This window comes from Amblyomma maculatum, chromosome 2, assembly GCF_055883805.1.
Source record: "Amblyomma maculatum isolate TAMU_Amacu chromosome 2, ASM5588380v1, whole genome shotgun sequence".
Lineage (NCBI taxonomy): Eukaryota > Metazoa > Arthropoda > Arachnida > Ixodida > Ixodidae > Amblyomma > Amblyomma maculatum.
Genome location: NC_139345.1, coordinates 6,813,372 through 6,840,247, shown reverse-complemented (window position 1 = coordinate 6,840,247; position 26,876 = coordinate 6,813,372). Strand labels below are relative to the sequence as shown.

The 26,876-nt window shown below is 49.1% G+C and overlaps 1 protein-coding gene across 6 annotated transcripts in view; it reads left to right on the top strand.

The window, feature by feature from the left end:
- The first annotated feature begins 260 nt into the window (after positions 1–260).
- LOC146197885 (uncharacterized) overlaps positions 261–26,876 on the top strand; it is a 61,164-nt gene continuing 34,548 nt past the window's right edge. For 2 of the 6 annotated variants that reach the window (XM_084593166.1, XM_084593163.1), the window contains exons 1-3: positions 262–421; positions 13,691–13,757; positions 23,192–23,334. In XM_084593166.1, coding sequence (XP_084449292.1) covers positions 395–421; positions 13,691–13,757; positions 23,192–23,334 — 237 coding nt within the window. In that variant the 5' untranslated portion in view covers positions 262–394. Of the gene's footprint in view, positions 422–13,690; positions 13,758–23,191; positions 23,335–26,876 lie in introns of all 6 variants that reach the window. The other 4 variants (XM_084593164.1, XM_084593161.1, XM_084593160.1 and 1 more) reach the window with 4 other exon arrangements.

Sequence of the window (26,876 nt, the reverse complement as noted above, 5' to 3'; positions counted from 1 at the left end):
CTGCGTGTACGTAATCTATAATTGTAAGCGTTCGTCAGCGCCGCAGACGTTCACTTTCGCTTGTGGCTGAAGTGCAGCGCCGCATGTGCTAACGTTCTGGAAGAATGAACTGTGCCAGGAACTTCCAAACTTTTGTTTAATTTAGCGTAATAATTTTCAACTCCATTCTTGAATAGAAATATTAAAGCATAGAAAATATATTGACCGTCCCACTCGTCGTAGCGAGACAAGGAAGTGAGCATATCGATGAAAAACAGAAGACATACAATGCCATCATGTTTTTCGAGATCGACGCGTGAAGGCGCGTGGCTCATGCCGTCGTTCAGTGGGCGTACCCTGCGTGCATTCATTTTTCTTTTTTTTTTTTTTTATCGTGTGACCAGTCAAGAAGAAGATGGCATCAATCATGACTCCCCGCCTCGTAAGTTGAAATTGGTTTCTCAGCTTGCTTTTGCTTGCCGTATCCGCCACCGATTACGAGAAAGCGGCGTTTCGGGCTGTGCAACAACATTAGTTTAGCAGTTCATAAAGTCATTCTTATGTAGCACTCAGGGCGCTACTGTGCTTTGGCACAGGTCGCCGTGTTTTCAGTACTCGTAATTGTCCATAGTTATTTCCGCTTCTGGAGTATAGCATTCAAGGCAGCTACGTAACGTTATTTTAGCTCGGATCGGGTTTTGCCGGAAGCGTTCGGAACGTGGAAGACAAAAAATTCAAGCCTTATCGATGATCGATGCTTACGAACATGGATGTAGAGCGTTAGCTCATGCAGCACCACCGTTGATGGCACGCCTTGACGGTAGCATATTGCGGCGCAAATTTTACCACAATGGCTCGTTGGCCCAAGCTTAGTGGTCAGTGGGCAGCGCGCCTGTCTCCATTCGAAATCCGCGGTTTCATTCTAACCGTATCCAAATTAACCGAACTGTCGTTCCAACTCATTTATTCTCTTTTACAGGTAGGCACCAGGTAAATTTGGCGTCAGTCCGAACATTGTATACTTGTTTTCGAGATGTAACCTTACGTGAGCTGATAGGCTCCTTTTAGAAGTTTCGCTCGCGGTGGTCGCCGATTGGTGTCTGGAGTAATGACGTCGCGTCTTGATTGGAACAGTTTTAGGATTTTGCGCCATGAGTGATTATTAACGCATGCTTTTTTGCTGCCGGGACATGTAAGGTTTCTGCTTTAATTGAATACCTCGGCGGAGTAGGTCATGCCGCCTTTTCATCGCAACCGCCTGCGGACACTGGCTCCCACGTAACAAAATAGGTGCTATCACGAATATACCGCATCACTATCTTTTACGGATGAGTCCTACATTTTCTGATGGCAAGATAGCGTGATTCCACACACGGCGGCAACCACGAACCCGACTGACTCGTGCGTATTACACGAGAGCGTACTGCCATGGGTTTGTTGCGCCGAAAAGCGTTGTGCAGCGTTGGGAGTGATCACGCTATTTCAATTATCATTCGGAATCCGTCTTCTAGTAAAATTGGATGCGGGTTTGCAATAGGAATCCGTACAGATGATGTATGCGCACCCTTCTAGTTTTTAATGCGTAGCAATTCTGACCGTCGCGAATTTTGCTGGTGGCGGTCCGACGCCTGCTCGTTCTTTTCTCTTTTTCCGTGAGCTTGAGGCGTGAAGTGACGCCGCGAGCCTAGGTGGTGTTGCATCGCGTCGCGCGTCTTAACAAATGAAAAGTTGGAGCAGCCTCATAGCTTCACCTAATGAGAGAGTGGCGCGTATCACATATGTGGCTGTCGCAGTCGTCACCGGGTGATGCTGTAGAAGCGTCTATTACTCCGGACTGAGTAGCCGCGTGTCGCCCGCCCATTTTCTAATTCGGACACAGTCTCCTAGCGTCAGTCGCTCCTCGGCATTCACGGGCAGCAGACAAGACTGCTTGGTGATAAGAACCATTGCAGATGGTAGGAAGAGAGCAGGGCCGGTATTCCCAGTTTGCGTCGTTATTTAAAGTGTCGCTATCTTTCCGACTTCGAATAATCTGATTGTAGAAACGCCGGAACCGGAAGTGGTAGTGGTATCCAGGCAAAACATTGGAACGTTGTTACAAAGGGCCAAGTGGTAGTACTCAGCTGAAAACAGTAAACAAGACTGATAAAGGGTTGCATTGAATTAATTAATAAATGATAATTAAGACGATTTCCCCAAATCATAAAAAAGGCTGCAATTATGGTGAAATTATGCCAACGTAGTTGCCATGGTGATCATCGCCGCTGGCGTCATTTGAATTCTAGCGACATAATGACGTCATGGGGGAGGGCGGCGGTGGTATGACGTCATGAGGAGAGAGTGGTGGCGCGATGAAAACAAATTAAAGATGGGTTAGCGCTTTGCTATGCGTAGCGAAAAGCAGTTACTACCTCGGGGCCAGAAGTTAGGTTTTGCAGTCTTCCGCGCCGTTCGCCAGCAGCTAAACTCTCATTGGCTTCCATGTCGAGCATGTCTAAGTTCACAGGAAAGGAAAGGCGCAGCGTCTGTCACTCGCGGAAGGCAAGAAGCGCCGCCCGGCGGCGTTGGAGCGCACTCGTTCCCACTTGGTCCTCATAGCTGATGGCAGATGGGTGACGTCACCCTAATTTAGTGAATTAACTATTTTAGTCTTTGGTACTTTCAAATTGCGCGCTAGTCGCAGTATCTGTCACTCGCGGAATCCCACCGGGGCGTGGCGCAGCGGTGAAGCGCTCGGCTGGGGATCCAAGGAATGGAGGTTCGATTTCCGGATGGAGACCATATTTTTTTTTAATGAGTCGCACACCTCGTAAGCGTTGCTACGTAACCCCGGCAGAGCTTGGCGATGGGTCTGCGCAGTTGGCCTTGGCTCTGACGTCACGGCATTGCAGATGGCAGGAACGCTAGACAAGAACAAATCTCGTGGAATATGACAGATCTCGCGCACAAATCTCGCGCACGGGATTTCGTTCCATGAGCCTATAATGGTAACCCGCGCAGTCGAACACGGTTTCTTCGTGCTGCGAGGCGAGCCCGCAACCACTCTGTCGCCGAACCGCATTGCTTCTCCCCGAATAAAAGTGGACGTAATGTATGCATTGCCTCATGACTGTCAGCTAATGTTAGGTGCGTCATTAGAAAGAAACTAATTACGGGAGTAATAGTTAAGTGAATAGCAAATAGCATTTTCGCTTTGCATACCTGCGATGAAAAATGCCTTCGATCTACGGCGCTGCCGCGACAGATGGCTCGAAGCGCCGCCAGATTTTAAAGCCCCTGGTACTTACCCGATTCTAGGGAGCCTACATGTAGCGCCGCGGCTGCCGGCACTGTAGGCTCTTTACCCGGTTCAAAGCCTTATACTTATAAATTCATCCATCGCCTTCATTGTTTGGGGGTTAAGCACAGCGAACGAAGCCTGACAATGCTATATATCGCATTACTCTTTAAGGCGAAGCTTAAGCGTTCACCAATTTTTCATGGTTCAGTCTGCTCGTAATTGTTACTGGTTGCAAACGCGTAACGACGCTAGGCTCCGGCCATATTTGCGGGTAGCGTCTCGAGGACGTTAATAATAATAATTGGTTTCCAGGAAGGGAAGGCACAGTATCTGTCGCACTTGTTTCTGTGGACACCTGAACCGCGACGCAAGGGAAGGGAGATGAGTGAAAATGGGTGGAGAGAGAGGTGTCGCAGTGGAAAGTAATTTCGACCACGTGGGGATCTTTAACGTGAGCTGACACCGCACAGCCCACGGACGCCACTTCGTATCGCCTCCATCGAAACGCAGCCGCCGGCTGTCAGGATCAAACCCGGGAACTCCGGCGCTGCACCATCGCGGCGGGGCTGGAAGACGTTTCTTTCAATAAATGAATGCGCCGACATCGAGCGTCTTCAATGTAACTGGTTTCTTGGGCATGCTGGAACAGTTCATCGAAAATGTGCGCACAGCTTCTTGGGTCTGAGATGCATAGCAGCCAATAATGGGCAGGCATTGACTCGCAATAATAACAGCCAAGCAGACGTTGCTCACTATAGCAGTATACAGCCCCTTACCCTCGCTTGCTTTCTCCTCTCGTTCATCTTCCAGCGCAGCTGCGCCGGGTAGTCTACTCTCGAGGGGTCCATTAGGAAGTGCCTGACTGTAGTATTTGGTGGTGGTGGTGGTTAAAACATTTATAAATAACAATTAAATGATTACAGAGGTGTTTGGGTTAGAGACGTATCGGTCTCCCCCTCACAATACTAGGTGGAGCCCCTATTCCGGGGCCCCATTGGCCAGCAACGCCGCCCGCGTCCGTTGAACCAAGGCCTTTTGAGCCTTGAGTTCTTGACAGCCGAGCAGGGCCGCCTCCCAGTCCTCTCTAGTTGGATTGGGGTTGGGGGGAATGGATGGGTTTGACTGGCACGCCCAGACCATGTGAAAGGTGTCGGCCACCTTCCCACAGTACTGGCACGCACCATCAAAGGACGGGTTGAAATGTTTAAGCACCGCCGGGCACAGTACTGTATTGGTAAAAATTTTGATGAGGAGGCGCTCGTCAGCGCGATCCAGTCCCTTACAAGGGGCCGGGTAGCGCCTGTGCTCCTCCTTGTAGTAATCGGTGATGTCTTTGAATGTAAGGGCCAGATTGTCTGATTGGGAGTAGGCTTCCAAGGACAAGGAGATAGCCCGGGGAGAGAGTGCGCGGGCGGCCTGATCGGCCTGTTCGTTTCCCCTGAGCCCCTGGTGACCGGGTGCCCAAATAAGATTATGCGGAGTTGGGTCTATGTATCGGCAGCTAGATTGCAATATACGCCGGGCAAGCGGGGGAGCCCATCCCAGCCTATAATTCCGACAGGCCCCTCGCGAGTCGGTGATGATGTGTTTCGAATTGGGAATACTGAGAGCCAGAGCGATAGCAATCTCCTCCGCGTGAGTTGTGCTGTAGGCTTTGAAAGTTAGCCCGTTAACCGTGTTTGTGTTGTGTACGACTGCAGCCGTATACCACCCCCCATGGTAAGGGCCGGCAACATCCACATAATACACGTGTTGCTGGTGACCATAGTATCGCTCCAACGCTTCCGCGCGCGCCTGGCGACGACCGTTATGGTCTTCTTTGGACATGTTGCGGGGAAGGGGTCGGACCCGGAGGGCGCGTCTCCAGAGTTCTGGCACTCTCACCCTTTCCTCAATGTGGTAATCGTGTTTGATGTGTAGCCGGTCCAAGAGGCGGCGACCGGACGTGGTCTGTGTAAGACGCGTGTATTGGCTTAGTAAGTGGGCTTCTCGTAGCTCCCGGAACGTGTTCACCACGCCCAGAGCCAGAAGTCTCTGGTTGGACGTGCTGACCGGAAGGTCGAGAGCCCGCTTGATGACTTTCCGGTGGATGGCCTCCAATTGATCCTCATCGTGTTTACGCAGGTACAAGTAGGGTGTCGAGTAGAGTATTCTGCTCGTTACAAAAGCATGGGCAAGCCGCAGTGCATCCTTGCTTCGTAATCCGCCCCGCTTGTTGGAGACCCGGCGGACCATACGACCCACCTGGTCTCCCACCATGCGAAGTTTGGCCAGAGTGGTGTCAACTCTGCGTTGATGGTGTATGAAGAGGCCAAGGACGCGGATCTCTTTGGCCTCCCGGATCGGTCCCGAGGGGAGACTGATGCGAAGCTGAGTTGTGTCTCGAGGGGATGGACGTACGTGCACAAATTCAGATTTAGCTGGGGCGCACTGGAGTCCGCAGTAGGTCGCGTAGTCGTCGACTACGGTCGCCGCTGCCTGCAGGCAGGACTCCATGTGGCCCAGGTTACCTTGCGTGGCCCAGATTGTGATATCATCCGCGTAAAGTGCGTGATGTATCCCGGGAAGAGAAGCCAATTTGGAGGGAAGATGAAGCATGGCTAAATTGAAGAGGAGGGGAGACAAGACAGCGCCTTGAGGTGTTCCCCTCGAGCCGATGGTGTATGGCCCGTGTTCCGCATCTTGTATGCGTATGTAGGCTTGGCGGTCTGTAAGAAATTGTTTTATGTAATTGAAAGTTTTGTTACCACAGTTGGTGTGACTGAGGTGATCGAGGATTACTTCGTGCTTCACATTGTCAAATGCGCCTTTAAGGTCCAAGGCCAGGACCACCTTGTCATTATGAGGGCATTCGACAGGATCTAATATGTCGTGGTGGAGCTGAAGGAGTATATCCTGTGCTGATTTTTGAGGGCGGAAACCGAACATGGTGTCCGCGAAAATGTGCTGTGTTTCAAGAAATTCGGAGAGTCTGTCGCGCACCATTGTCTCCATCAGCTTGCCGACACAAGACGTGAGAGAGATGGGGCGAAGGTTCTCCACATCAATAGGTTTGCCGGTTTTCGGGATAAAGGTGACGAGAGCCGACTTCCAATCGAGAGGGAGAGGAGTGTCTCCGTCCCAAATACTATTGATGTATTTTAGAAGCACAACATATGCTGCATCGGAAAGGTTGGCCAAAAGCTTGACCGTAACCTTGTCGCGCCCGGGTGCAGTGCCGCGTTTCATTTTGCTTAAGGCCGCCCGGAGGTCGTGGAGCTGGAACGGAGTGTCCAGCTCCGTGTTCTCTTTGCCTGCATACGAGTAGGCGACCGCCCGGGGGTCCTTGGTGGTGCACAGGTATCGATCCCTGAGTGTGTGCGCTAGCTGTGTTGTCGTTCCTGTAAAGTTGTGCATGACTTTATGTAAGTGGCGTTGGGTTTCCGTGCGTGTTTGTGTTGGATCGATGAGCGCGCGGAATAGGCGCCACGTATTACGACCAGACATCTGGCGCGCAGCCGTGTTGCACCTGTCTACCCAGTTAGTGTCGGCTAGCTGAGCAGCATATTCCGCGGCTTGATGTGTGAGTTCGAGGATGCGTTTTTTAAGGCGTTTGTTATGTTTCTGTTTTTTCCATCTTTTGGTGAGGCTGCGGCGGGCCTCCCAAAGATGTAGGAGGTGGTTGTCTACGTCCGTTTGCGTTTCCGTGAGCTGTATCTGCCTTTCGTGTTGTTTCAGTGCAGACGTGAGTGATTTGTACCAGGTGTCATATCCCGACTGGAGGGGGTCTACGATAGACAGAGAGGTGCGGAATTTTGTCCAGTTCGGGACACAAGCTTGTGTTTGTGGGCGTTTCAGTGGACGCGTGTAGATGGTTGTGTAGATTATACAGTGATCACTACCAAGAGTTTCCTCTGTGTTCAGCCAGTCGGCATGGCGTATGTTGCGTGTAAATGTGAGGTCCGGGCAAGTGTCGCGTTGAATCGAATTTCCTACACGTGTTGGGTTGGTGGGGTCGGTGTGGAGGGTGAGTCCGAGTGTAGAGAGAAGTTCCGCAAGCTTCCTCCCACGTGTGTTCTCCCGGGGATACCCCCAGAGCCTGCTGTGAGCATTAAAATCACCGACAATCAGAAGTGGGTCCTTTCCCGCTACCTGCATAGCTTGCGTGAAAATTTCGCTTAACGTAACATTTTTAAGTTTCGGGGGACAATAAATGTTTAGAATGTGTACAGGTGGGTCAGACCGCCTTAGGGGCAGTACTGACACCATCGTGTACGCGAACGGTGGTGTTGTGGGGAGTGTGACTTCCTGTGCAGTATATTGCTTGTGAACAAGTATACATGTCTGCGGGTTGTGTTGAAATGTAGTGTAGTTTGTGAGCTTGACGCCTGCGCCGGGTTCCTGAAGGGCAACCGCGGCAACGAGGAATTCAGAGGTCTCAAGATAGAGGCGGAGTTCATCCCGCTTCTTGCTGTTCTTGAGACCTCTGCAATTCCACTGCGTTAGTGTAAGCGGCTGAGTTGTTCTGGCTCTCGACTTAGGGCTGGGGGCCATGTTCGGATACGGAGGGCGGGATTACGTTGTTAAGACCTCCCAGTCCGCTAGTGCCCGGCGCAGACATGCAGGAGTCTTCAGAAAGGTCAGACTCATCGGGAATGACTCTGTTAAATTTTGAAGGTCGGTTAACGTCCCTCATTGCACCCATGCGTTTAAGAACGCGAGGATTTTCCTGTATCCATTTTTGGATAATGTGAGTTACAGCTTGTGTCACCTGTGTGATGACATTGTCCAGCTGACGCGCGATTGTGTCATGGATAATTTTGGGAAGATCAGCCAACTGCGTTTCAGTCGCGGTGACCCGAGTCTCCAGGGTTCCGAAGCGACTCTCCATATTATTAGGAATCTCCCTGTCTGTTATGTTTTCTTCCTCGTCGCTAGAAGAGGGTTGCGTAGTGATTTGATTTTTCAGCGAGTTAAGCTCACTGGCTAGTATTTCGTTTTGAGCTCGCAAAAGGGCGAGCTCGCGTTTAAGTTCCTGCGTCTCGGCGGTGCTGGTGAGGGGGGGAGGGGAAGAAGAAGAAGAGGAGGCGACCCTTGCCCAGCTGCCTACCTTGGATTGTTTGCAGGCGGCGCCGCCAGGAGGAGGCTTTAGAGCTGGGAACTCCGCGTCTCCGGGTGGTGGCGTTGATCCAGTTGATCCCGCTGTCTTGGTATTTGGTGGCGTTCCGCCGCGGTTTTGCGTCTCCTGTTGGCGTTTCTGTTTGGCGGGGGGGCCCGATGTCTTGGGCCTTGGCTGTTGAGGCCTGATGAATTTCCCCGTGCATTCGCGGGAGCTGGTGAGGTGCGGCCCCCCGCAGATTATACACACTGGATTGCATTCGTGGGGGGCCATCCCCTCAGTACCAGCCCCAACGTTTTGGCCACAAAGTCCGCATCTTTCATTCACTGGAGTGGGACAATTGTCCGCCCGGTGACCCAGGGTGCCACAACGGTAGCACGCTGGCACAGTCTTCTTGTAACCCCTTACGGGAGTCAGTTCTGCGTTGTAGTGTACGTGCCGCGGAACGTTACGTCCCGCGAAAGTGAGCACAGCAACGTTGGAGTTCCCCAGCTTGCGCACATGGACGAGTTCTCCACCACGCCACTGCACACTATGTTTCAAAGAGTCACTGGTTTCTAGGTTGTGCACAGTAATCACTCCGCGACACACATCACCGGTGAGCTTGAGGTGTCCGTGAAGCGGAAGCGGTCCTTTGCTGGTGTTAACTTTGAAGTCCGTGAGCAGCTTCTGAACTACCTCTGCGTTCTGCGTGCCACAGACGATGATGTTTTGTTCCCAATTGGGAGAAATTGTGATGGCGTTCATGTGCTGCCTACCAATGTATTGAGAAATGGCAGCGCCGAGCTCCCCCTGTTGAAACGCTGTCTTGAGGTCGACCGTAGTACTTGGCTTGATCACGATCACGTAGTCGTCAGAATTCATCCTGACGGTTGGTTTCGGCGTCCACTTGGAGAGTGGGGATGAATTTTGTTGAGTTTTCGAAGACGGAGCGCGAGCGTCTCCCGTGTCTGCATTGTTCAGAGGAGTCTTTGACTTGGCCGCTCCTCGTGCGTTTTGCCGGCGAAGTCGCCGGTTCTCGACGACTTGAAAAAGGGCAGCTTGTTCCGCCGAAATGGGGGATTGGCCGTCCTCTGGCTGGCTTATAGGGACAGACGACCACGACAGAGTCGTGGGGTCGTAGCCGCGTTGTTCGTGCTGAGCCATGTTGATTGGGTGGCCAGCGGGCGTCTTCGCAACCAGCGGCGGGGGAGCCGCAGCCGTTAGGCTTAGCTCATCCGCTACGTGGTTATGCGCAGATTTGCTCTAAATGGCCGAAAATTGAGCGTACCTGGATATGATCGGTGTCTCCAGGATCGCGCTGCCTTCACGGATGCAGATGCGCAAGTTTCGCAGGAGTCAGATCCAGATTTCTGCGGTTCCAGCCGAAAATCGACGGAGCCAGTACGCCACGCGTCCGATCGCTCCGCGCTGCGATATGTCTGTAGTATTTGCAGAGCCTGCTGATTTGAAGCTTCCACCATGCAAAAGAACAGGGCAGGTGCCCTGGCAGTGCTTTACCAGAAGTAAATTTATTGGTTTTTCTCGAAAGCAAACACAGAAAAACGAAGCCTCAATAAAAATTTCTTCTCGCAGTGCAGTGCATAAGCTGATGAAAGACGTCGCACTACGTGATGCGCGATAGCAATATAATAATACAAATGAAAGATGGCTTAGCTCTGCTATGCCTGGATACGTAGCGAAAAGCAGTGGCTACCTCGGGATCGGAAGTTATTTTTTCACCAGTCTTGTGCGCCATTGTTTTTGCGACTGAAAGAATGAATGAATGAATGAATGAATGAATGAAGCCTTTATTGAAAGGAAGGGATGGCTCTCGGCCGCTGTTTGGGTTCTTGGGGAGTTAGGAGGGATGGGAGTGTAACTTCTTCGTCTTAACGGTTCTTCAAGCTGTTGCTTGTTGCTTGCCATGCGGCCGATCTTCGCGCTGTGAGTCGACCTCTCTCACACTACTCGAAGCAGGCCGCTCTCACTGCCGTATGTAGCAATGGAGTGTTGTATTTCGGTGCTTGATATAACCTGACCTGCTAATGTGGGCATGTCGTCGTGTGGAATATGCGTAATTTTGTTTCTTCCTTGTGAAAACGATGGACATTGCCATATAAGATGTTCTAGGTCTGCTGTACACTGTTCCTGACAGTGCGTGCATATGTTGTGTTTGAGTGTTTCGTGTCTTCGGAGCAACCACTTGTCAAGTATGTGCGGTGTGTAAGCAGCGTTTGTTATTACTTTGTTGAGAAATATTTCTTGTGGTCGAGTGAGCCCTTTCGTGTCCTCAAACACCGGCGTTGGTGTCGCTTCATGTAATCTAAGCTTACTGTCGTGTTTTATTTTTGTGCGTACATAGTGCATCATCGATCTGCCAGAGGAGCCTTTAGTGAGCATTGTTTGGTAAGGATTTAAGTCTGTCGGTGTAGGCATGGAGTTGGGGTGTGGGGCATTGTACGTTTCAGCAAGCCCACCCGCTTGCGCGGCGGCCGCTTGCGCGAGAATGCATGGGTCTGCTACTGACTCTGTAGCCGAGCCACCTCCGCTGCCTCGTGCGGATAGAAAAAAATAAAGAAAAAGAAGTTGGAGAGAAAGACGCGCCGCAACAGCCGTCGTCCACCACCTAAGCGGTGGCGGGTGCAATGACGGCCTACAACAGATAAATATTCGGTGGCAGGCTAGCCCCCGCCACAAGCGGCGTTGACCTATTAGTCCCAGCCCCGTAGGGCCAGGAACAGCCACCCTCCACCCGCAGGCTAGCCTCTGTTGTTGTGGCTGTAGGAAGAAGGAAAAGAAAATGCAAGGACCTGCTACTGGCTCTGTAGCTGAGCCACCTCTGCTGCCTCGTGCGGACAGAAGAGAAAACAGGAGAAAGAAAAAGAGGGAGAGAAAGATGCGTGCCGCAACAGTCGTCGTCCACCACTGAAGCGGTGGAGGGTGCAATGATGGCCTACCAACAGATAAAATTTAGGTGGCGGCTAGCCCCGCCGATAGCGGCGGAGACCTACCTGTCCCAGCCTCATCAGGGATAGGAAGCCACCCTCCGACCCCGAGGGAAGGGAGCACTTCGTTGCTAGCCTCTGTTGTTGTTTTAGCTGTAGGAAGAAGGAAAAGAAAATGCACGGGCCTGCTCAACACCGCCTAGACTCTCCGCTGCTTCGTGCGGACAGAAGAGAAAATAGAGCAGAAGGAGAAAGAAGAGGGAGAGAAAGACGCGCGCCGCAACAACAGCCGTCGTCCACCACAGAAGCAGTGGCGGGTGCAATGACGGCCTACAACAGATAAAATTCGGTGGCTGGCTAGCCCCCGCCGCAAGCGGCGTTAATCTACCGTCCCAGTCCCATAGGGCCAGGAACTGCCCCCTCCCATGCTAGCCTCTGTGCGATGCGGCGACTAATTTCTGCTTTACTACGTCTACGTTTGTGTGCTGTGGCGTTCTAGGAGGTGCCAAATGAAAGGCCCAACACGGAGTCCTGGATCGCACGCCCGGCAATGTCAGCTTCGTATATGCGTGATCACTCCCCGCCTATGTCCTGGCCACTGTTTTCCATACACGAACCATCCCCCTCCGTCGCCACTATCCCGGCTCGCACTTCCACTTCCACTGCCGCAGAGGAAGCAGCCTTCGCCCTCGCCATTGCCAGCACCCCGGCCCTTCTCATATTTAGCAACTTTAAGAATGCAGTCTGCAACTTCCTCAGGGTCGAATCTCTCCTGCGCTCAACTAGCAGCCGGAAGGCCACCCATGGAACGGCGGCAACCTATTTTTCTTTTGGCCTTCACTAAATAAGGTTTTCACCACCACCCGGCGATGTCATCGGTCATGACCGGACTTGACGTCATGGCCATATCTTATGGACGTCAGTTTCGGTTATCATATGTGGCCGGATGTGACGTCATGAAGTCACATCTGGCCATAGCCGATGACGTCACAATCCCGCGGTATCCCGCGGAATCTCGCGAAGAAGTGTGACACTTTTCGCGGACTGGCACTAATGACTTTATTAAGGCTTTCCCCTTAAACGGCATGGCAGATCCAGTGGCCGTACCTATTCCTCGCTTATAAACTGGCCGCTTCCACAAATTTTTTTGCTCCGTGGCCGCTTCAGAGGGACCTATACGGTTGTCTCCTACAAGCGATGTGTGAGCTTGAGACCTTTGTTCTGCGATGTCGTCAACGGAGACTCATTTCTCGGCCCGTGTGCGCGACCACGGCTTAGTCAGCACAGGAAGAAGTCTTCCACATGCACACTCACGTCTCTTTGGAAATAAACTCGTGTCACACCAAGTGGTTCCTCACTCTAGGGAATCGCACACCCTGAATATCAAACTTGTTTCCTGACTGGTGACGGGTCGTGTGAATAGTGCTCCAAAAGCCCAGATAAGGTACTGTAAGTACAGGTATGCCCTAGCACGTGGATTACATTTATACATAATACTGGTTACCCGCACAGCTTAGCACGGTGAGCTTCAGGCTTGTTGAATGATGCCCTACCTATTTGCGCCCCGTGTCTCGGTCCTTCATAAGTTTGTATGTTTCGAGGCCTCTGTATACCGTTGTCATCTGCGCAAGACAAACGCGAAATCACCAGTTGAGGCAGATCGCACAGAAGAGTGTAAGGGCCAGCTTTTTGTCAGATCAGCTTCCCGCGTTGATTTTCACCTCTTGACCCCAACCAGCGCGGCGCCATGCTGCAAAGCCGGGCTTGCTAAATTCTTACTACTTATATAGTTCCCTCACCTTTAAACTTGAAGACATATTGTTGAATGTTATACGCTGTAGAGACGTTTCATTATATTCACAGAAATCATCGGCACATTTCCTCGGTGAACACGCATTTGTTAGCCATGCATGCATTGTTAGCCATTTTGCGCCGTGTCTCCCACATGGGTCGTATACAGTTGATCCACATTTGTCATTTGTTTCGTCTTTCCTAGTCTGAAAAGCTAAGTGCAAGGCCCACCAATTTTTATTTACACAACTCACAAAATATCAAATATTTCTGACGGTAGTAATGGCAAATGACGGCCATAACGGAACGGGAACACGGATGTGCACAGAGTCTTCAGATTAGCAGATGTTCGCTGGAGCACATCGTAAGGTATCTAACATAAGTTGGCTTCCATGCTGACCTTATATTACTTTCTCAATTTTGCAGATAACCATGATCTTTCTTGGAAGCGAAACTTACAAAGCCATTTTGTTAATTTCGCGTTCTGCTAATCTACTGGTGAATTTGCATAGATCTTTACTTTCTATTTGAAAGCCCCGTAAGGAGTTCAACTTGGCTCTTCCACTTGCTTGGCAGGTTCCATGTCCTAACCAACTTTTTATTCCCTCAATGCAGGCGAAGTACAATGTCCGCTGGGGCAACAAGAGCAACCACAGTTCTATCAATGTGTCGGATATAATGGGTGAGTGCTCAATTGGCCATTTATTTGTTTGGAATGTTTCCACTGTTCGCTTGTAATATTTCTTGTCTTCCATGGAAGAAGAAAAACTGTCAGACTATGCATGCCATTAAGCATCCAGTTTTCACAATACGTGAGCTGGAACCGTTAGCTCTGCTACTTTTCTGCTCTACCTGCCCCGAGAGCTAAACCCTATAACGTATAGGGTTAACGTTATAGGGTTAAAACTTTAGATGCCACGCGTCATGTAAGGCTTCATTGGCTAAGGAGAAGGTCTCCATATTATATATAGATTGCCAGACTTGTGTATCGGTATCCGCCGTTACTGCCAGATCTGAGATTTCAGAACGATGTCGCCGAATTGTTTTCTCCTTGAACTCCGTTCGTACAGATTCAGTGTTTAATGAATTACCGCTACGGCCATTTTGGCATTAAGGGTCCAGTGGATAACGTTCCGGTCAGTACCGATTAGATGCTGCGTCAATATACACATACACACACATTACATACCCAAGCAAAACTAGGCCTAACCGTAGCTTTCGCAATGTATGTCCTAGCCGAACTAAGCCACCGGCAATCTCTCCCAGAAGCAGCTTGGGAGGCGACCAATTGCAGAAGGCTTTGGGTACGCAGCTTAATTTCGGTTTTTTCGAAGTGAAGTTTGTTTTCCTAGTCCGGTTTGAGTAGTGAAGAACGGAAGAACTTGCAGACGCTCACTTCGTCTGATCCGCGCATATATGAGCGCACCGGGACAGTTAAGTAGTAGCCTGGTAGGGTAATAAAGGAAAAGAAAGGCTATTGTGGCTAGGTACTCACTTTCTAAAGGAGCGGGAAAAGTAATTTTTTGCTTTGCCTGCATCCCATGTTAGTAGCGCACCACTACTCTGTGTCCTTGACAGAGTTTTCGTCACTGTTTTATCGTAATTCATTCTGTTTAGTGTCAGAAACTGGATACTAGCGTAACTGCGTTACCGTGATCTAACGACGACGCGACGATAACAGAGCGACACTGAAAACTCGCCTCGCGGTCACAGTTCCGTCGCTTAGTGCGGTGTGAAGCAGCGCGACAATTGGCGTTGGCGTCGTTGTAGGGCGTTGCATCGCCAATGATTGTTGCTTTATGGGGTTAACGCTTGAGTGTCTACCAAAATTTTAAGATGAAGCCTTTATAGGCTCCTGAGTGTGTCTCAGTCCGTCCGCAGAAAGTTGGTCAACCTGTCGGTCAAATGACGGCGTGGGTGCTTAACCGTTAGGAAAAAAAAATTGTCCTCCACCGGGAATCCCGTCGGGGTGGCGCAGTGGTTAGGGCACTCGACTACTGTGCCCAAGGATGCGGGATCGAATCCCGGCCCCGCAAGGGGCACCTGTTAAAGCAGGTGTTTGCGTGTACTGTGCGACACCACGGACCCCAGCACCCACGCTTAGCCGTGCGTGGCATCGCCGTGTCTGGGGAAAAGGGGATCCTGGTGGTTGAGCCGATGCCAAGTGTTTGGACCTTTATGGCCCCTCGGCGGAGGCAACACACCACTTTGGCCCACGCTTCCCATAGACGGTACCCCCGGGCTGACCCACCCGGGGGAAATCGGCAGTCGCCTTTTCCTGTCCTCCACTTCATCTTTCACTTTCCTATCTCTTTTCTCAGCACTGTCCTGTCTCCTCCTCATTTCTTGTTTTTCTTTTTTTCTTGGCGGCGAGGGTTAACCTTGTGTGGAGTAGCTACCCTGAGTTGCCCATATTTGGTTATAGTAGCGGTGTACTGCTGGCGTTGGCAGGACTTCTTGCAAGTTCCTGCCCCGTCCCCTCGTTGGGATCCATGGTGGGTGGCAGGCACAACTACCGAAAACACAAACCCTTTCATGGATTCTTTCTCCCAAACAAATGATCGCCCTCCAAACAAACGAGGGCGGACCGATGCTACAAGCCATTTCTTTGTGAAAACAAAAGAGACTTTCCCAAAGTTCCATGTCATACATAGCGAGGAGCTAGAAAAACCCGCTCGAAAAATCGCCCCTTTCATAGTGTCAAAGTGTCTCACTAAAGACCTGGGCCCTGGATACAAAGTATCAAAACTTGCAAATGGTGACCTCTTGCTATAAGTACAAACCAAGTGCCAGTCCTCCAACCTGAAAAACATTGTGTCGCTTGGGGACATCTTCGTCGTCATCACTCCCCACCGATCCTTGAACATTGTAAAAGGAGTAATATCTGAGATAGACTTCATTGCTCTCACTGAAGATGAAATGGCAGAAGAACTAGCAGACCAAAACGTCATAGCGGTTCACAGAATAAAAATCCGAAAGGATAACAAGGAGATACCTACGAAACATCTGGTTCTGACTTTCAATAGCTGCACCCTCCCAGAGTAAATTGAAGTCGGGTACACCAAAATAAACGTCCGACCGTACATCCCAAATCCGAGGAGATGCTTCAGCTGCCAGAAATACGGCCATGGTTCGCAAAGTTACCGTGGCCGCAGAGCTTGTGCGAAATGTGCTGCGAACGACCACAACTCTGATAACTGCACCGCAGACCCACACTGTGCAAACTGTGAGGGGGATCACCCCGCATACTCTCGATCCTGCCAAAAATGGAAAGAAGAAAAGCAGATCATAACACTAAAAACAACAAAGAACATCACATACAAAGAGGCACGTGCCCAGTACAACAAAACCAAGAACACATTTCAGTTCACAGCGAAACCAAATCTCGCCGATGTGGTGCGATAGGGCGGGGCACCACAACGGCCTTCGGCACCTACCCAGACCTCAAACGAGGCTGAGGTAGTGCCATCACCTGCCCCGGTGGAAGCAGCTCTCGCTCCTCCACCACCCCCAAAACAGGCTACGCGTCCCCCAGGGTCGGCGGGCCACAAGACCTCCGCCCACGAGGCAAGGTCTAAAAAGAAGGAACACGTGCCTCTGGCACGTTCGTCCAGCACCTCAGACGAGGTAATGGACACAGACCAGGACAGCTCTTTGCCGTCTTCGTCACAGGGACGGCGGAGCTCCTTGGAACGAACCAAAACAGACAAGGCCCGAATCACGGGCCCTGAAAAAAACCTAACTTAATTTCCAAGCTTTCAACAAAATAAGATGGCATTCCTGGTGCAGTGGAACTGTAGAGGTCTTCTAAAAAATATTAATGACATAAAAGACATTCTAGATACAGTCTCGCCAGTGGCACTGTGCGTACAGGAAACAAATTTAGGTTGCATGCACACGAATATACTGAAAAAATATAAAGTCTTCCGCCGAGATCGAGAGCAAGCAAGCAGGCTTTCGGGCGGTGCGGCCATCATATTGGAAAAGTAGAGTTCCAGCTAAAGAACTGAAATTAAACACTCCCTTAGAAGCTGTAGCAGCCACAATAATTGCCTTTAAAACTCTTACTGTGTGTTCTGTCTATCTTGAACCAAATCTTAAAATAACACTCCATGATCTAGAAAACCTTTTTTGCCAACTACCAGAGCCCTACCTAGTAGTAGATTTTAATGCACACTCTCCTTTGTGGGGAAGTGAAAAAAGTGATACACGTGGACAGCTTATCGAGGATTTTATTCTTAGTTCAAACATTTGCTTGTTGAATTCCTGTAAGCCCACGTACTGTTCACCAAGGTAAAAAAAATGAGTTTTTTTAGATTTGGCTTTTAGTTCACCTTCCCTTTTTAATGATTTTAAATGGGATGTTCTGAGCAACCCGTATAGTAGCGACCACCTGCCAGCAATAATCAGCTTATCATCCTCACCATCAGCCATGCCGACCAAACCGAAACGGTGGAAACTTCACTTAGCAGATTGGGAGCTTTTTAAAGTAGAGGCGAATCAAGGAGCAGTTTTCTCAGATGCCCTTAGTGTCGACAGACTAAATGAGTTGTTCACGACTTGCATTATCACTGCCGCTCACCTCGCCATTCCACAGTCCTTAGGTGTGGTGCGACAAAAACACAAGACGTGGTGGTCTCTGGAATGTAAGGAGGCCAAAAAGCGACAAAATAAAGCATGAGGTGTTTTCCGAAGGTACCCTACACACGAAAATCTTACAGCTTTTAAAAAAGCCAAAGCTAAAGCTCGAGACATCCGTCGCAACTTTGAAAAAGAATCCTGGCCGAAGTATGTCCCGTCAATAAATAGCTCAATGACGTCTAAGAAAATGTGGGAACAAGTTCGTAAACTCAGTGGAAACTTTTCCCCGTTTACAATTCCCATCCTCACAGCCCCTGGTGTTCAGACTAGCATAGAAGAACAGGCCAATATACTAGGCGAACATTTCACACACGTTTCAAAAACTCCCAACAAGTGGTGGCAGAAATGAATCATATAATAGTTTTATTACACTCCAAGAAGTAAAGAACGTCCTTGCTGCTGGAAAACAGACTGCGCCTGGCCCTGACGAAATTCATTACGAAATGCTGGCTCATTTATCCGAATCCTCTGTAGAGGCACTTGTGAAATTCTTTAACAAAATTTGGACTCTGGGTAAACTCCCAGAGGCTTGGAAACAAGCCGTTATTGTTCCGTTTCTGAAACAAGGAAAGCCGCCGACCTCAGCGAGCAGTTACAGACCCATAGCTCTGACCAGCTGTTTAGCAAAATGTTTTGAAAGTGTTTTAAACATCCGACTAACTTTCATCTTAGAATCTCATAAACTTCTTAATGTTCATCAGTGTGGTTTTAAAAAAGGGTGCGCAACGACCGACCACTTAGTGCGTCTTGAAAATACTGTCAGGGAAGCGTTCATACATAAACAAAATTGCCTGGCCGTTTTCTTTGACATGGAAAAGGCATACGACACGACTTGGAGGTTCGGGATCCTACGCGATATAGCAGATTTGGGCATCCGAGGCCGGATGCTAAATATTCTGAAGGACTTTCTATCAGGTCGTTCATTTCAAGTACGTCTCGGTACCACCTTCTCGAGGAACTTTTTTCAAGAGAATGGGGTACCTCAGGGGTGCATTTTAAGTACAACTTTGTTTATTGTAAAAATGAATTCTATTAGCAAGGTAATCCCAAAATCCATTATGCTCTCGCTGTATGTCGACGACCTTCAAATAGCCTGCACACCCTCAAACATATCAATTTGTGAAAGACAAGTACAATTAACACTAAATAAACTAGACTCATGGGCTTTTAAAAATGGGTTCAAATTTTCCCCACAGAAAACAGTGGCAGTAATGTTCTCGCTGAAACGAGGTATACAGATCAATCCCAAGCTACACCTAAATGGGATTGAGTTGCCAGTAAAGAGCGAACATAAATTTTTGGGTGTAACGTTCGACAGAAAACTAACATTCCTGCCTCACATAAACATCCTAAAGAGGAAAGCCATAAAATCTCTAAACATACTGAAGGTTCTCTCTCGGAAACACTGAGGGTCTGTTAGGGCGTGTCTTCTACATATATATCGATTTGTTGTGCGGTCTAGGTTGGACTACGGGTCCATAGTCTACGGGTCAGCTAGACCATCATATCTAAGGAAATTGCACCCGGTACATAACTTAGGTTTACGCCTTTCTTGTGGCGCTTACAGAACATCCCCTGTTGATAGTCTGTATGCAGAGACTAATGAGCCTCCGCTGAAAGATAGAAGGGCTTCACTCACATGTGCTTACGTCCTTAGAATAAGGTCACAGAAAAAACACCTCTGCTATCCAATAGTCCCAACATGCCGCTCACGAGTAATTTTCACAAATAAACCACAAGCAACGAGGCCACTGATAGTGCGTTTCGAAGACATTTGCAGTGAGCTAGAAATTCTGGACACCTTGCCCGACACTGCACCAAAAAACAGCCCCCTACCCCCATGGTACAAACTTCCAAATGTCTGTGATCTCACTCTAACACACTTCAACAAAAGCCAAACTCCTAAAGAGCATATAATACAAGAATTTCGCACAATAAAAGAAAAGTACAGTAATTATACAGAGTTTTATACAGATGGATCAAAAACTTCTACTTATGTTGACTGTGCCATAGTTGAAGAGAACTGGGAACAAATAATTAGGCTTCCTCAGTGCGCATCAATCTTTACAGCTGAATCCTATGCTATCCTGACAGCTGTAGAAAAAAACAGTGAATGAAGGCATTGGGAACAGTGTCGTCTACACCGATTCGTTGAGTGTACTGATGGCTTTAAATCACAGAAATGCTGCCATGCCTCTAATCGGTGACATAATACGTAATGTAAAAATGGTCACGACACAAGGACATAACATAGTGTTCTGTTGGGTCCCTAGTCACGTAGGCATTGACGGCAATGAAAGAACAGACAAATGTGCTGCACTTGCCCACAACAAATTGATTCAGAAAGTAAACATACCACATAGTGATTGCTTGAAATTAATAAAACAGATGAATAAATGGCAGTCCAGATGGAACAACCAAGAAAATAATGCGTTGCGTCTCATAAAGCCTGTACTAGGAGAATGGAAATCGAGCACACATCAACAACGTTTTATGGAAGTGATAGTATGCCGTCTTCGTATTGGACATACACATCTTACACATAACTTTCTGCTAATGAAACATAACAAACCGACCTGTGAAGAATGCGACGAGATACTCACTGTAAACCACATTCTAATTACATGCTCAAAACTTGAGGCACTACGGAGAAAACATTTTACTATATTTTACAATCATACCATCCCATTCCATCCCACCTTGCTTTTAGGAGAAAGAGCACTTGTAAACCTAGCATCTGTTCTCAGTTTCCTAGAAGGAAACTTTTTAAATAAACTATAGATTTAACATATCCATTTCCTCTTTTGCAACCAAAACATACATTAACCTTGCTCTTGGCGCATGATAGTTTTAGTTGCTTATGCGCCATAAAACCCAACACAACAGCATATACCCAAAAGGGACTAATATGATTGCCCCCTTGTAGTCTCCTCCATGTAATTGCCTCCCCGTTTCCGAGGGAACGGTCTGGCGGCGGATAGACCTTTCTGCTTAGTTTAAAGTGCTCTGTAACCTCTTTATACGAGATTAGGCTATCTTTTATATCCATGCAAGAGGGCTGCTCGGCAGCCGCCCGGTGATAGAGAGCTCGGGCAAACTCGTGAGCAGCCTCATTCCCTGCGATGGATTCATGTGCTGGTATCCATATAATTTCCACGTTGCGCTCAAGCGGCCTCGATTCGAGGACTCGTTTAGCTTCTTCTGATATTAATCCCTTCCCAAAATTTCTGACCGCATTTTTGTTATCGCATAGTATGAATTTAGCCTTGGTACCGACACAAGCGAGCGCTACTGCCAATTCCTCCGCCGCGTTGGCGTCTCTCGTGCGGCTTGAAGCCGATACTACAGGTGCTCCTGTTCCGTCGACTACTGCGGATACGGCTGCTCCTTGCCGTCCACATGCAGCATCTACGTAGGCCACTTGTTCTGCTGGTTGTTCTCCCATTCTTTTCTCGTAGGCTCTATGCCCGCGCCTCTCTGTTATATTCGGGGTGCATATTTTTTGGCATAGGCGGGACGCGTATCCTGGCTCTTATCTCTACCGGGATATCCACTGTCTTATGAGCAGTGTATCCCGGTTGGATGTCTGTCCATTCTAGTATTTTTCTTCCTGTTTCAGATTGGCTAAGTCGCTCCAGCTGAGCTATGGCTAAAGTGGGGAGCTCGTAGTGACGTCATGCCAACGCGGTTGCCATGGAGACGGCCGCCGCTGACGTCATGGCGCATCCTAGTAACAACGTGACGTTATGGGGAAAGGCGGAGCAATGAAAAACAAAATACAAACAAACCTAGAAAGTCACTCGTTCAGGCGCTTCCGGCTTATGCCAAAATGCTGCGTGGCTAAGAGAACGCCGCGCGATAGGGGCGGCGCCGTACCCCCGATTTTTGCCAGTGGTGGTGGCGGTGACGATATGGTGGTGGTGGTGGTGGTGGTTTAGTGTCCGCAGCAGTAGGCCGTCATTGCACCACTGCTTCGGGGGTGGACGACTGCTGTTGTTGCGGCGCGCGTCTTTCTCTCCCTCTTCTTTATTTTTACCTCCGCTGCCTCGTGCGGACAGAAGAGAAAATAGAGAAGAAAGAAAAAGAATTTTCTTCCTTCTATATTTTCTCTTCTGTCCGCACGAGGAAGCGGAGGTGGAGACTCCCCTGATGGGGCAGGGACAGGTCGGTCACCGCCGCTTGCGGCGGGGGCTAGCCTGCCACCGAATTTTTATCTGTTGTAGGCTGTCATTGCACCCGCCACCGCTTTGGTGGTGGACAAAGTCGCGCTTGCACCTCATTGATTTTGGTTTATATATAATCTCCAGATGACGTCATCACCAGTCATGACGCTACCGAAACATATTCGTGTCTACCGGCTCTTTAGTCTAGCGCACTTACCACGGGGATTGAGGAATCAAGGGGAACAAATAATTTTGGGGGACATTTAAGCTTCTCTTTTAAGGTTATTACGCGACGGCGTCGATGGCTCCTGTTTTTTTAACTTCCATTGCAAATCTTCGTTCGCCTGGACGAACTTTGCTACTCTAATACCGCCTCTAACAGGTCGCACATAGTCATCTTCATATTCTTATGGGAAGATCCACCTGACATATAGATATAAGGCGCCGTGTAACCGAGCGCACGGATGTTCCTATGTGGCGTAGGGGTAGCGTGTCAGATTCAAAATGCAAGGGTCTTGGAAAGCTGATCTCAACCTCTCGTCTGAAAGGAGAGGCCCGGGTTAGCAGCTCCTGCCAAATCGACCGTGTCATGTGGTCTCGATACGTCAGGCAACGTTATGACGAATCGGTGCCTGGCTCTGCTAGCCACCAATTACCAAATGCCTTTGCCGTGCCCGTGACTTCTGCACTCATAACGCCTATGCCGACATTGCCAACGCCAGATTTTAATGCTTATTGGACCTTTAACGATATTACGCTACATCATATTTTGGAAGCTGCAGTGACATTTTCCACTTATACTGCTGTTCGCAAGCCGTAATGTGCATGTTCTCCTGACCAATGAGACTTAATGGTTTCAGGCGATTCTGCGAAGTTGACCTCATCCTGTGAAACATTTTTGTACTGTATACTCATGTCTCTTTCCTTAGAAGGGTTCCTAGAAAGGTGCTGGATACATGCAAAAGCCCCTTGCCACAACCGACTCGGCGGTCTAATGCATTTTCTCACTTTTGCTAGCAGCTGCTTGTCTAGCTTTGTGTGAAATTTCCACCGAAGAATAAAGGAACGGACGAAATAATCGCTTTTCAAAGGAAAGTAAGATGGGCTACAGTGTGCATAGTTTAATTGCCGCTTTACTGTACTTGGATCAAGTGCAGTCCGACTCGAATGAAAGGCTCCACTACTTCATGTACTTTGAAAGCGTAAATCGGTTTGAACACATCTTGCTTAATTTGGCGCGCTATATATCTACGCGAGAAATAATAAAAGAAAGTACACAGAGATGTTTGAAGTTTCGCCTTTCTACAAACAGCCTCTTACAAGAAAAGAGTGCGGGCTGTTCTGGGGAAGAACAAGCATCTGGCACGAGCTCTGGAGACCAGCAGGAAGAAGGCCAGTGATTTAGAGAACGACATCAACCGGCAGCAGAAGGTTTACAACCTGGCTTTGCCGCAGGTGAGGCATCACGTTCCAAGGACTCCCGCATACAGTGCGAAGAAGGGATTCTTATATGGTTCACGTGCAAAATATATGGTGTTTCAGTTGGCCGGGGTCAAGTTTAAAGATACAACGGGATGTCATATTTAATGACTTCAGCGCTAAACAAGATGGAAACACGGCGAGAAACCGGTTGAGGGCTCCTTTTATTAATTTTTTTTTGTTGGCGCTGAAAGTCCCTGAAATGTGTTAACGTACAGTCACTTATTTGTTCAGTGTGGTCTAGAAGGGTTGGGTGTTGTAGACTAATAATTAGGCAGTCGTTTTGTCCCTGGTCCACTTTATTTTAGCTCACCTTTGCTCAATAAGAACTGTAAATTAGCTAGCTAACTTTCTTATCTTTATTTTTTTATTTTTGCGCTAAATTTGCGGTAGGTAGGGCTGGTTCTGCAATAAGATTGGGTAGTTCGTTTCCGAGTTATCTATAAAGAGAGAGATTATGCCATCTCATTTTTTTTTTTTTGCGGACAGTACAGACAATTTCTGGCAGTCTAACGTTATCGAGCCTATTCTGGGGCATTGCCGTCACTTAGCAACTATCGATGCAGAGCCATCGCTTTGAGCTGTTTGCCTATTATTTCATTGCGGCTTTATGCAACTGAGTTTCTTCAGTCATGGCCTGTGTTGAGGGGGTGGACTATTCAAAACGTGAGAGTATAGTGCACGACATATTTTAAATCTAGTCTGCTGCGTTTAAAGGCGAAATGAAAGAAAATTACGTTGATAAATTGATTGGAAGGAAACTCAGTTCTCGCCTCTCACGCTATTTCCAAAAGCTGTTATTCTTCCATTGAAAATTTTGTTTAGGTTTGCTGGTAATGTTTAGATAATTTATATCTTTTGTCAAATCAGGATCACTTAAAAAAGCGGTGACCAGATCATGCCGACTATCACTCTGCGGTAGCTGATGCTTCGTAGATATTTGCGTTTCTCAATGTAATATCGTGAGTGCATTGCCATGGGCCGTGTCTCCTGTCCACAGGGGCTCAGTTGATGGTAAGATGCGAGAAAGAATAGATTTGTAATTATTTTTAACTTAAGTAGCGCTTGAAGGTAACATCTTTAAGGGCGCAGCTATTAGGCACCCGTTCCTCGACTGCGCACCGTAGTCATCGTCGTCGTAAAACGCCACAATGCAGCTGTGGCAAGCAGTACCAGGGTGAAATGCCACCTGCCATGGCTAGGGGACGGTTGAGTGACAGTGAGTAGGGTAGTGGCTGAAGAGAAAAAAAAGTCTAAGGTGGAAAGAGGAAGAAGAGTAAGCGATGGCGATAGGCGTTGTGGGCTTAAAATGACGAGCATGCCCCGGGCATGTGGGAGTTAAGAGGTCACAAGTTTGCATGCGTGGCGGTGGTATACATTGCTTCCGGATATTACAGCTGCTAAATAGGCAGCTTTCACATGTGATGGTGACGTGAGGAATCGTACGTACATGGGATGACTCTGGGAACTGGAGACGGGCATGTAACCCTTATATGCGCTGCAGGGGCGCTCGAACGGCTTGGTTAAGGCGCGGCTTATATCGACGTCGGCTGCTATTCCATGTTATATGTCAACGTGTGACTGTACGCTATCTTAGTTTGAAATGACATATATGATGTAATCAGGGCTCGAATTAAAACTAGTGTGGAATCATAGACGGGAGCCATTAACGCGGTCTAATCATGCCCTTAAAGTGGATATATCGAGGAATACTCGTTACCCGCGATGAAATGTGTGCGCAAAAGAGAAACGCAACCCACGTCGTCGACTTGCTGTTTGAGGTGAGGTTGTCGAAACACAGCAGCGGCGCTATCTGGTGTAATAAACGCGCCTCCTGTATCACTGTATGGGAAATAATTGAGTGCCAGTTGAAGGAAGGTTGTGGGAGAGAATATAAAGTTGGTTAAAACTGCATCTATATAAAATATACCTCGATTTCTTTACCTCAGAGCAGCCCTGCCGTGGTGACGCAGTTGGTACGATGCTTGACTGCCGTTTCCAAGTGTGCTGGATGGAATCTTGGTCGTGGCGGCCGCTTTTTAATGCAGGCGAAAAGCAAGGCACCCGTGTGCTGTGCGATGTTAGTGCACATAAACAACCGCAGGTGGTCGAAGTTTCCGGAGCCTACCACTACGACGTCTGACAGCCAGAGTCACTTTGGGACGTCAAACCCCATAAACCAAATCGAACCAGACCAAACCAAACTTTCACCTCAGCATATAGGAGGCACTTAAGACTACTTAAAAGCGGAAGTGTGAAAACCCTTTCTAGCTAGTTCTACTGTAGTGTTTATTTAATAGAATTCTTTTCAGACACATTTTGAGACAGTTAATTCACTCTTCTTGGCGTCATCAGATAGAGAACTTAGCAGCACCAGAAAATGCCACGTCCCAAGGTCACACACAACCCATCAATCTATCGTGATCCATCCGACAACCCCGCCAAGACCACCTATTCTCTCAGGATGGGGGGTGGAGCACAGTTTCTCTGTTAGGGGTGAAGGTCCTACCCGGACAACGCCCGGATGCGCCATGAAGACTGTAACGGTCACAGATATAGTAGTGAAATAGTATTCTAGTTCACTATAGTCATGGAGCTGCTCCCCCTGCTTGGAACAGGAGCTCCAATCGCGGCTATAGCAGCGGTCGGTTAGTATATTCTAGGCACTAGGTCGGGTGGCGGAGGCGCCCCTGCAGAGGACACTGAGCAGGAGAGCGGCTTTTTTTGCTGGCGGATGCGATGTCAGTAGTTTTATACTCGGCGGCGATGCAAGCGTTCGGCGAGGTGTGGTGGTGGTGGAAAACATTTATATAGGATACAGAGGTTACGCATGAGCTGACCCTGAAGGGGCCATCCCTCACAAACACTAGGTGGAGGTCCCTAGTTCGGGACCCCAGTGGCGCCTGCCGCCGCTCGGGCTTGCCCGATGAAGGCCCGTTGGGCCTGCAGGTCGGAGCAGCCGAGCAAGGTCGCCTCCCAGTCCTCCCTCCCGGGTTGGATTGGGGTGAGGGGGGATAGCCGGATTTGAGGGACAGGCCCACACCATGTGGTAGATGTCCGAAGACACCACCCCACAGTGCGGGCAGCTGCCAGAAAAAGCAGGATCGAAGTGTTTTAGAGCTGCCGGGCACAGCAGTGTGTTTGTATAGAGGCTGAGTAAGAGCCGCTCATCCGCCTTTGAAACGCCTTTACATGGGCGGGGGTAAAGGCTGTGGCTAGATTGGTAGTAATTTACGATATCTTTGAATGTATAAGCAGGATTAGGATCAGCGTCCTGGTCGGAGGGGGAGGAGGAGGAAACTTCCCGGAGAGAGAGCGCGCGGGCGGCGGCGTCGGCAGCCTCGTTTCCAGCCAGCCCCAGATGAGCAGGAGTCCAAATAATATATCGGGTAGCGGGGTCCAGCGTTCGTGGCGCCCACTATATGCCGTGCAGATGGCAGGCTCGCTAGACGAGAATTACGATCTGTTTCTCTGGATCTCGTCGGAGAGTAGTGGCTTTCGCGCTCGGATCTCCGCTG